We start from the raw sequence: 12,069 nt of genomic DNA, 5'->3' as shown, positions 1-12,069 counted from the left end.
CCCGGAGCCTGTGCTCCGCAACGGGAGAGGCCACAGCAGTGAGAGGCCCGCGTACCGCAAAAAAAAAAAAAAAAAGAAAAAAAAAAAGAATCTTCTAAAGCCAGTTCTTGCTCATACAATCTGAATAAAAAGCTGCTTCAAACCTTTAAAAGCCCAAAGCTAATTCCACACTCATGGAGGCCTGTTTGGAGCTTTTAGAACTTTTTGAACCCTGAGGCTAAATAGTATTATACTTCAGTTCCTCCTAACGAGATGATGCTGTGAAACCAGATTCAAGAGCTAAGTATTCTTGAATGAAAAATACCATCCCACACATCTACAGCAATTAAAAACTGCATTTTAAGATTCACCTCTGATACATACATGTAAATTGGAGTTTCCGCAGGCAGTTCCAGGGTGGACTCATTGTATTTTGAGTTCTGTTTTTATCAGCTTCTACAAGGTCTAGACCACTGAAAAGTACCTCCTTGAGAATTCACAAAAAAACATACCTGAGGGATCACAGTAGGGTCCTACCAGCTACCACCAGTCTCTTTCCTAAGAACGCAGCCACTCAGGTCCTGCTGGCAATGTTACCAGACAGGAGGGTAATGTTTAAAATATTTAACAACTGGACAGAGGCACTGACCTATCAGAATAGACACTGGCTATAAAACCTGTTCAGGCACGCTGGTGTTTGCTGGCTAATTTCAGGCCCTCTGGGTCAACGGCACTGTTGGTGGCTCCTTGGCCTGGCCTTGTCTGCCAGGCCCTGCCAACACAGGCACTCACAATACATGCCTGCTGCTGCAGCAGCCTAGAGGCGGTTTGTGGCAAGCGGTAATCTCTCTGCTCTCTCTGTGATGTGATATTAAAGGGGAAAAGAGCCCTGCTGCATGAGCCAAACACCACCCAGAGTTGGTGGTGAAACAGCTCCCGCCATGTTTATTTAGAGCCTTCTCCCTTCTGAGATCCCAGAGAAGCCATTTGCCCATGCCTCACTGTCACAAAAAGCCTCAAATTTAGACTTTTCATATGATTTCCAAGTGAGGTTAAATGTACAGCCCCAGAGATAAGCTGACTGAAGATAAAGGGGAGATGGTTATCTTTAAATCTGGTCTTATTTCCAGTCAAAAAAAGTCTATAGTCCCTCATAAATTCAAATGTCTATAAATTCTATCATTTCCTTGGGAATATCAAGCTATACAACATTTTCTTTTGCTGTTGTAATTGCCATCAATTTGTTAAATACACGTTTTTAAGAACACAATTTCTGTCAAGGGTTTTGTCACTTTTTCTTTCGATACTTAATACTGTATATATTTTATTAAAAATTTTATCTCCGATTTTTTTAAGGTATAGCTGATTTACAATATTATATTAGTTTCAGATGTCACTTTTTAATATATGGAAAGCCTGGAAAAATGGGAATGGCCAAGGCCTGGGTCTTCCCGAAGTGACCAGTCTGTTGGTTTCACAGCCAAAGCTCTGTTATCAGGTCAAGCTGGTCAGTCTGACCTTCTCTTCCCCGGTGATAAGTTTGTTCCCCAAAGTCTCCTCAGTCTGTCTTACAAGTAGACTTCCCCTTGGGCTGCCTGAGGAAACCTGAGAAAGCCAGACCTGACTCAATTCAAGAGGTTCTGTTTTAGGCTAATCCTGAGAGCCCAAGGCTCACGGTAGGAGCACAGTAAACACGCCCCAACCTCAAAAACATGGTCTGCATAACCAGAGTGGTGATGGACCGGAGGTTTGTTAATGTGGTGCTGACCCAGGAGCCGGCTCAGGGCCACAAGGGATGAGAGAGGAGCAGGGAAGCAGCCAGGCTGCAGGTCTTTCTTTCTCCACCTCTCCCCTTTCCACTAAAGAGGCGCCATGTTTACTTGTCTTAACATACTGACCACCTACTCAGCTTCCATTTGCAAAAAGGAGTTCACAGCTTTAAACAAGTTTGAGAACAACTGCCATAGGGTATTCACCTCATTAGCAGAAGTGTGCATTTCTTAAATCTCAGACTGTGGCATCTCAGGTTTAGAAGGGTCTTGGAGGGGATGAAGCTCAGCTGGTTCAGAGTCCAGTTCTAGCGATCTGGGTTCCACTGCTTTCGGCAGCTGGATCTGCAGCGCGGAGAACCGACACTCACACGGTGAATATTGTTCTTGGTTTCTGACCTTTTGGGCAGATCTGAGAGAAAAATGCAGCGCTGGTGGGGTAATGGGGGACTTAAGGAAACCCTCCTCCTAGCCAGTTGTTTGAATCATGAATTAGAAGAGCCTGGGAGACCCAGCTCCTGAGATGAAGGAGCAGGCCCCCTGGGCCACAGGTCGCCAGGGTCAGCTTTGATCAGCCACCGCGTCAACGTGGGCCAACCACACATCTTCTGGACTCATGCTCTCCTTGTGTAAGATGCCCCAGCAGTCCATGTTCCTCACCCACCTATATCTGTTGTTGGCTCAAGGTACCGAGATTTCAAAGTGAGCTCAACCTGCCCTACAAGGTCAATTATAATGTGTCTATGAACACTGAAAGGTTTACTAAAAAAGTACCCACTTTGAGCCATAGCTTTTTGAAACTGAATTTAAATTCATTAGCTTCTAGCCATTGAAACAGAGCATTCTTTCCAGTTTAGAGGGGTTAGCCAAGAAAAACCTGCCAACACTTTTCATTACACACAATAGCATTAAGGGGGTACAATCAAAGAGATTAAGGTTTTTGTTTTCATTTTTCAATATCTCAAATGTTTTAATGACCTTGTCCTGGGTTGTATAACTCATTCCTCTTTGCACGTTAATTTTTTCATCTAGGAATATAGAACAACTTGCTACCTTCAAATGCAGGAAAAGTAGGATAATTTAAGCATGTTTTAAATACTCAGAATTTCCTGGATGAAACTATGGAAGTTTAAAATAAAAAGAAGTTGAAAGGAGTATTTGTCAAATATTTCATTAAACCTCAACATCTTCGTAAATCATACAAAAATACAATCCCAGTTGGAGAGGTGAAGTAACTTGTCAAAACCGTAGAGCAAGTCCGTACTATGGATTCATTATACACATAGATCTGTATAATTTTGCCTTTGGGTACCAAGAATGTTTAAGACAATTTATGAAAATTTACAAAAGTAATAATAAAAGGTTTGTATTTGTCTAAATATAAACTACATATAGCACCCATCAAAGCTGTATTAATTAAGGATTTAAGAAAAACATTTAGGTTTCCTCTTCTACATGATAAAGGTTCATTTAAAATTAAACGTAAAAGATAATTTATGGTATTTGTTCATTTATCATTTCTTTTCAATGGCATAAACAGTTGCAGTATAAATTGAATTTTGTGTGTGTCTTCAACCTTTACAAGCACGCATACACGTTACCTTCCTTTGGGATCACTGTGAACTTGGGCAATTTAACCTATTAAGAGTAGTACACTGTGCTTTCAAAGACGTATCAAAACTAAATAGTCCATTTTTGATTGTTACCATGGAGGCCCCTCCAGGACAAAGTTTCTTTTCATCTTCTTTGTGACATTTATCAGTGACTCCATCTAGTTAACCCTTTTGTCAATATCACCACCTCAGCTCACCCTAGAGCTCAATCTTGCCGGAATTCAGAGAGAAGAACTTTGCCACTCTTTCTCTTTACCCCTGAATACAAGTTTCCTTTGTCTGCTCTTAGACTTAGGAACCAAAGATCACACTTAGACAAAGGGACAGCTCTGCTGAAGAGAGGGCTGAGGCATAGTGTAAGGTGACCTCAGATATTCATTCTTGACTAGAAGGAGGGAAGCAAGGGAAGGCTGAGCAGGGAGAGGGCAGGGGATAAGGAGAGCTTCTCAGTTCCCAAGGAGGGGCCGCTCAGTTTCTCCTTGAGAGGGGTTGTGGATTCAATTCCAAGATCATCAAACCCGCCATGCAAACATAAGTATACAGATCCAGCCCAAGGTGAAAGGTAAAATGCCTTTCATATCATTTAGTGTTTTTGGTTATGCATGAAATTCCAATCTATGGCGTGGGAATGTATTATATCATTAGAGGGAGCAGAGCTGAGGGAAGCGGTGGGAAGAAGGGCATTATTTGTGTTTGATTTCATTTCACATTACGATTAGTTCCTATTCCTTTGGGAACAAACTAACTGAATAGGAAAAGGCAACTAAAAGCGTGCAATGTGTTTGGGAAAATTGTAAATGTGGGAGTGAAGAAAGGCATTTGGTTTAGCAAAGATAACTGAAATGAATTAAAACTTTTCCACATTTCACCTCCGGAAGGAAAAGTATTAAACAAACCTCAGTCTGAAAGGCCAGTTTTAAAGAAAGCAGGAGCAACCAAGCAGAGGTTTTAGGCTGTAAATAATGCTCAAATTCATTACAAACAGATGCTGGGAATTTAAAAAGAAAGTTGTATTTATTCATTATATAACTAATAATTTTATGACGCTTCCTTAAAATGCTGATTTTTGAAATGGTGGTTATAATGTCCAATGGTTACAGATTATCCATTTGTGACAATAAATGAAAAAGTGTGTGTATGCGGGGGGGCGGGGGGGTGGGTGTGTTTACACGTGTGATTATCTTGCCAGTCAATTTCTCCAAATGAAAAAGATTTATACATCATACCGTCAACACGGCGGAGGGCACCCGGCTTATGCGTAGTGGGACTTCAACCTTCACATTACAGCTCCTTGTCACGCCTCCCAGCAGATTCTGTCCCCTCGTCTCCAGGCACCTAGCACGCTCACGTACACACACACACACACACACACACACACACACACACACACACACACACACACGAGTGAGACGCGCGCCCAGCTCGCTCCTCTCGCGGTCCCCGAGCCCTGCAGCCTCGCTTTACCTCTCGCCCAGGGAGGATGCCGGCCGCCGCTGGCTCTGTCGCTGCCATCAGTCTCGGCTGCTGGCCCCTTCGGTTTCAGCAGACTGGGGCCCTCTGCGTTTTCAACAGGTACCATGGTCACGTAGAAGTTACAGCCGTTCCCTGAGCACTAAACCACCCTGACTCCCCCCACTGACACGAGCGGTCACTTTCCCCATGGTCGCATGCTAAAGAAAGGTGAAAAAACAACTTCGGGCAAAGCCAATGTGATGTGTGACCAACTTTGTTTCTATTTCCGAAAGCTTTGCCCTTTTCGGTGACACAGGCTCTTGCTATTCCAAGCAGCCTATCACAGGCAGTGGGAGGGCCGAATCTCCGGAGGATTGTTTTTTGCCTTCAGATGCGGAGCTGGAAGCAAAGGATTTCCAGGCTTGGGAACCGGAGCTCTGACAGTGTTTGGCCCTTAGCTGAGGGCGGGGGACGGGCGGCGGGGGCGGGGGCTGGGGGGTGTAGCTCTTGTATTCCTGCACCTTTGAAAAGAGGCACAGAAAAGAATCAGGCAGATTCAAGCCCAGTCTGCGAGTGAGGGCCCAGAATACTCACAGATGGTATTAGTTAATCTTGCACAGGGAGGAACAATTTAGGCAAAGACTTACCAGAAGGAAAAGTGTGTCAATTTTTCAGCAAGACGGTTATTCCAAGAGCAGCGACACTTAGCACATTCAACAAAGCATGAAACATCTTCATTGTTTCAACCTGATTTTGCCCTAGGTGAGTGCAGTATATACTCTCCCTCTCCAAGGCCTGTCAGACAAATCAAAGCCTGAGACCAAGTGAACACAAACTCAGAATGCTCAGGTCCTTTGGACTTTTTATACCCTGGGTTACAGCAAACTATCGCAGTTTATTTATGCATAGCTGTCTTTAAGGAAGGAACCAACCCTGAATCTTCTGTCGAGATGGATGCCTGACAGCCTGATTGTAGGAAGAGGGGCATTTCCAGTTCTGAGCGTCCAGAGTGGAATGGACCATGGTGTGGCTGTGGTGTCGTCCAATCGGAAACAAAAGCAGGGCCTGAGAAGGAAGATTTTCTTTTTTCCTGATTTGTGAGTATATTTTTATAAAGGTCTTACCAAATGATTCATTTGGGGGGGGGGAAAAACTGGTGAAGCATGCACCCATATTACAGAGCAGAAAATGGAGGCAAAGTGACTTGCCTCAAACATCACAGCTAGTCAGTGGCAGAGCTGAGACCAGGAAGCCAGGTGGTCTAATGCTATAACTTGCCTATATCCCAACTTCCCAGCCTTGTCCTTCTCTGATTTTCTTGGTTTCCGTCACTTTCAGCCCTTCTTGACCTTAGGAAGATGACATGAAATACAGGTTTGGTCCTAGTCGTTCCTCTGGACAGAGAAACGAGTTCTTGCTTGTATAGGCAGAAGCTGAACTACACAGAACTCACTTTTGGCATTTTGGCTGGATACTAACACAGCTCTAAATTAACTTAACATTTGTACATTACTTTTGCTCATCACTAGATATTTCTGTATCTTTCTTATCCTTCGGGGAATCAGGCAACAAATGGAAACAAACCTGTGCTGATTCAACTAGTATTGATTGTGCACCTGTTTATGTCTGCTGCTAGTGCTGGAAAATGGCAGTTCTTTAAGCATAGCCCAGCCCCCTTTTGATTCAGAGGTGAGTAGTTCAGACTCCAACAGATCAGCTTGTCCCCACTAAAGAATGTGTGGTACAATGATGCTTTGGTTTTTATTTGTTTCCAGAATGTGTTATCATTGTAGGAGCAACAGTTTTTGTCTGCGACATACACGTATTTCTCATCAGCTCTCTGATTTCTCTTGGCTTCTATCTTCTCTCTGCTGGGAATCAACGACCTCAGTTGGTGGACATGTTCTTGCAGTGGGTCAGTTGTATAATTGCTTTGTTTAATGATCTCAGGCCCCGTGTCTCCAGGAGCTTCCTGGCACCATGGACATGTTAGGGTGTTTGCTATAGTCTTTGACCAAATAGAAGATAAACCTAATTTCAGAATCCCTTACTACGGTGAAGAGCAATTCAACAATTCTCACTTTGCTTTCTGTAGCCGAACCACACAGGAGCTCCTAAGGCACAAACCAAGGAGAAATCCAAAGGAATAAGCACACTATGTGACTGAACACATGGCTCCTGGTGCCCCTAATTCTGTTCTTCATTCCACTGTTGACCCGATGGGGGCCACTGGCTCTCCCAAGCTCTGTTCTGTGCTCAATTTACTCTCTTAAACAAAGAGAAAATTTAGGAGAAAAATTCTTTTCACCTAGGCTAATGGGGCATATTCTCCTGCCAAAATTTCCTGAAGAACCCTGTACTTTTCCTTCACAGTATTTTGCACACTTATCATGTTACAATTTTATTATAGTTACATGCAGTGATTTGACTAAATCTGCCTTTTTCTTCTAGATAGCAGGCTCCATGACAGAGTGGACCATTTCTGTTTGGTTTACTATGGATATTCCAAGTGTCTGGCCAGAATGCATACTCAGTAAATATTTGCTGGCTAACAGACTGATCCCTATAAATCCAACTAACTTTAGCATGACTAGAATGTAAGTTCCATGAGGGCAGGCACCTATGTCTGTCCCGGGCACTCGTCCATCTCTGTGTCTCCAGCTCTTAGCACAGTGCCAGGCATGCAGCACACCCTCAATAAATACGTGTTAAATAAATGAGTGCAGGGACTTCCCTGGTGGTCCAGAATCTTCCTTCTAATGCGGGGGACGCGGGTTCGATCCCCGGTCGGGGAGCTAAGATCCTACATGCCGCGGGGCAACTAGGCCCATGCACTGCAACTAGAGAGCCCATGCGCCACAACTAGAGAGCAACCTGCACACCGCATCAAAGAGCCCGCGCGCAGCAACGAAAGATCCCGCGTGCCACAGCTAAGACCCGAGGCAGCCAAAAATAAATAAATAAAAAGATTACAGTGTCTGGAGAAACCTACCCTGCAAACTACTTTGGGAAGAAAGAGATGGGCAGCCAGAGCTGAGGGGTGTGAACAAAGTCCTTTTCCTCACTTCATTCCATTCAAATTTCTACAAGCAAATAAATAAATAAATAAATGAGTGCTCACAAATGGAGCATTTAGTGAGCTGGATAACTGTAGTTTTTAAAAACCCTTTTGACGATTGTCTCTAACACTTCATCGTTTCTCTCCTTTCTGGTACTCTCTTTAGAGCAAGTGTCACCACAGGCTGTCCCTCCTTAATAGACTCTGAGCCACTACTATCGTTAAAAGCGATTCCTCCGCTTAAGGAGTATGTAATCAGCACATGGACAGTTCATTTCCCATAATTCCAATAATTTTGCTGCATACCTTTTCAGACCACCTGTTCATAGGCAATGCTACCAAATCCAAAAATATGTATTATGGCTGATAAACTGACAAGACAAATAAGAGGGGATGAAAGAGAAGGCAAACAGCATCACAAGGCTGTGGACCTCTACTATGTGTATACCAGGCCTATTTTTACAGCGATTTTTCTTAAACCTCGCGACAACTTTGTGAAGTAAACACTATTACTTTCATTTTGCAGAAATTGAAACAGAGGTTTTTGAAACATGTCCAGATCAAAAACAAAACAAAACAAAACAAAAAAAACCACTTTGCAATGTTTCATTCTGAAAATTTTCAGTCATACAAGAAAACCTAGATTCTATACTCAGCATTTTACTATGCTCACTCTTTCATCTATGTATCTGTATTTTAACCCCTCTATCCATCCATTGATCCATCTTAGTTTTTATGCATTTCAAAGTAAGTTGGAATACTTTGATATGTGTATCATGAAGTAGAGTCCAATCCTTGTTTAGGTTCTTTTTTTTTTTTCCCTTTGAGACATTTGACATACATTGATGTTCATACAAGGGTACCATTACATAAATTCACAAAATCACATACATATTTACACTCCAAACCTCTACTAAGTACAGAACATGAACATCATCCAGAAAGTTCCTTTATGTCTTTTCTGAGTAAATTTACATCTTAACCTTAGAAGTAATCAATGTTCTGATTTTTTCGACATGGGTTATCTTTCCCTGTTCTCACTCCTCATAGAAAGGAATCATAGAGTATGTACTCCTGTGTAAGGCTTCTTTCACTGAGCATAATTTTGACATTCATCCTTATGTTTGTCTGTATTAGTAGTTTATTCTATTTATTGCTGACTAATATTCCATGGGTAAATATACCACAGTTTATTTATCCATTTTCCTACTGATGGGCGCTTGGGCTGTTTTCTTTTGGCTATTGTAAATAAAGCTGTTATGAGTAATTCTTGCACAAATCTTTTGCAGAACATAACATTTCAAAGCACAGCGGTCCAAGTCCATTTGACTCCAAAACTCACATGCTTTCCACTACACCCTGGTGCTTCTCTGTGGTGCGTCCCATTGTCCTATGTTTATGTAGAATGTACCTCCGGAGTTTTTATCCTAAAATAGTTCATTACAGTGTAAACACAAATGAGGAAATACAATCTTTAGACAAAAAATATCCAGATACAGATTCAGGTCTTATTTAGCCATACTCCAATAAAATACTCATCTTGGTATCAGTTTTTTGGAAGAATATTTATTATTTTACATGTTTATACTATCCAAATAACTCCTTTTTCTAAAGGTTTTCAATGTAACTTTTTTGTAATGTGTAGAATATTACTAATCATAACATAGCGATTAAAGTTCCTCAAATTACAAAAGAAGTATGGTTAAATTCATTATGATACGTTCACTTGATATAAAATAAACTGTTAAAAGAAAGACAATATAGCAGTGTAATAAAATATTATTTTAAATGGAAAAATCAGAGTAGAACATTTCATGCTGATTACCACTATAATAATTTTTAAAAATATATACGTGTATTCATAGAGACTAGAAGGGAACTTGGAAAAATTGAAAATAACAAATACGTTGGGATGGTAATTTAGGTCACATAAGGAATTTAGACTAGTCCTAATCATGGGTAAATCATGTGTAAAAAGTATTTTCGGAAAAAAATATTTTCTTAACATTGTTATAATACTGTATATCTAATAAGTATAAATCTGAAGAAAAGTTCTTCAAATTTAGGGCTGCCATATACTGTTGTGCAATCCATACATTGCACAACTATAGGTGGGCCGTTCCCATTCATTTAGACAGAAGTTTGTTTATTTATAAAACAAGTTTTCCAGAAAATCAAAGTTAAAATGTAATTTGCACAAAGATGCATTTGGGCAATTAATGGGGCTGTTCAAATTATAATCTTCCTCTAAATTGCAATGTCTTATCTGTTAGTTTGGCCTACATCTGCCTTTGTAGAGCTAAGCTATATAAGATGAGTACCCTTCTCCATTCTATTACCTGTTTTTCCAAATAAATTATCAATATTTCCAATTTTTAAATTTTCCTCAGTACTATTACCATGCTCTTTGGATGGAGGCATCCACAGAAAGTTGTTCAATGACTAAGCCTTTCCTTTAGGTTATCCTTCTTTTTATGCCATAATGACGGAAAAATACTGCTCAATCCTATGTGACAACAGCAGTCTTTATTGCCTTGAAAGACTGGTCCACCTTCATTAATTGCCTCCTATCTGCTGGTCAACGAGAAGGGCACTACATAGAAAATTGACTGTCTCCCACACAGAACTTGGAAAGACCCTTCTTGGGGCTTCCTTTACACCTAGGGCCAGGCTCTGCCTAACATATCACACACCCCAGGTTTTGCGTCAGAAGCTGGTAGCATGAAGCAACAGGATTTAGTGTTTCTGTTCTGGCAAAATGGTGCAGTGGTCTGGCCGCCATGTCCCTTGGTTGCTAGATATACACAGTGAGGTATGTTCCCCGGGGCGACTGGGTCAGCTCAGAGCAGGACTTTGGGAATTGTTTTTGACCACAGAGTCTCCAAGTTGGAGTTGGTTCCCGAACTCATCTAGCTGAGTCCTTTTTGACGTGTGCAGAGGCAGATCAATCACAAAGCTGACAATATTTAAGCTTCAGGGCCCCTCACTCATATTGGCCCTTCCAAGGTCATGGGAGGGGCCTGGCAATGCATTCATAGGATCGTATATTTTCTTAAGATTTGCAAAAGTAATATATTTACCTGCAATCAGTGAAGACCCCTAACTCTTTGTGTTCTGACACTGATATCCTTTTTGTCACCTTTTCCTTGTGTAGGTGACATAGGAATGGTCATGGGATATTTGGGATCTGGCTTAGGGGCAGTTAAGTTGGAAGAATATTTGGTTTGGGTTTCACTTAGATGACTCACAGGCACTTCACTTCGGTGAGCAGTTAAGCTCTTGCTATCTCTCCTGGTAAAGGAAGGACTCCCAGGAATTCTCCTGCTACATACTGTGCCAACTCACACTGCACATTTTCCACATTATCGCTCATGTGGCATGATGATGAAGGGGCTCAGGAGTGGAGGTTGTCTATCCATGTCCTCTGTCTATGTCATATAGCTCCCAGAGCCAGGAGTATGTGGGTCACAGAGGAGGGCCACGCTAGAGAAGAGACTGGGTTCTTTCTCTTCTCTCTGTAGAAAGTAATATTGCCAAAAAAAATTCTGTTATGAAGAAAAGAGGGGGAAAAAAGTATTATAGAGATATATCAGGTAATTTCTGGATTGTGTGGTGTTTGTAATACTTGATTGCTTTTTAAACATTTGTAATTGATCTTAATAAATATTCAGACTTTTTTGTATATTTTGTATACAAAATTTTGTATTTTTTGTATTAATATATAATTATATTAATATAATTATATTATAATATAATTATAATATAATTATATGAATATATAAATTTTGTATATGTTGTATTAATATATTAATTGTATATTTCTATTTTTAAAGATTGGAGTACTCCAATTTTAATAAACTTCTGGCCCCTCAAAATTTGTATCTGACCCTATGAATATGGTTGGGAAATCGAGGTCTTCTCAGATGACTGTACTTACTAAGAATCTCTCAGATCCGTTCCCTTCCTCCCATCCCCACTGTCACTCTAAATCCAAACCACTTCCCCATCTCCCATGTGGACAGCTGCAATGACCTCTAACAGGTCTCCCTGCCTGCATTCTTGATCCCCAAAGCCCATTTTCCATAATACAACCCAGGCTTTTCTCTAAAATTTAGACCCTTAAATGGTTCCAGTTGTTTTAAACTTTTCACCAGCTTCCAACCCTTCTTAGGGTTGGTCTAAATGTCTTAATGAGACC

The 12,069-nt window shown here is 41.2% G+C and overlaps 1 protein-coding gene across 4 annotated transcripts in view; it reads right to left on the bottom strand.

Annotated features, from left to right (window-relative positions):
• The window catches only part of SLC2A12 (solute carrier family 2 member 12), a 54,872-nt gene extending 49,785 nt beyond the window's left edge, over positions 1-5,087 (bottom strand). For all 4 annotated transcript variants that reach the window (XM_007103498.3, XM_028494424.1, XM_028494423.2 and 1 more), the window contains exon 1: positions 4,826-5,087. In XM_007103498.3, coding sequence (XP_007103560.1) covers positions 4,826-4,940 — 115 coding nt within the window. In that variant the 5' untranslated portion in view covers positions 4,941-5,087. The remainder of the gene's footprint in view (positions 1-4,825) is intronic.
• Positions 5,088-12,069: the final 6,982 nt, after the last annotated feature.

This window comes from Physeter macrocephalus, chromosome 10 (genome assembly GCF_002837175.3).
Source record: "Physeter macrocephalus isolate SW-GA chromosome 10, ASM283717v5, whole genome shotgun sequence".
In the NCBI taxonomy this organism is placed as follows: domain Eukaryota; kingdom Metazoa; phylum Chordata; class Mammalia; order Artiodactyla; family Physeteridae; genus Physeter; species Physeter macrocephalus.
This window is presented reverse-complemented; position numbering and strand designations above follow the sequence as displayed.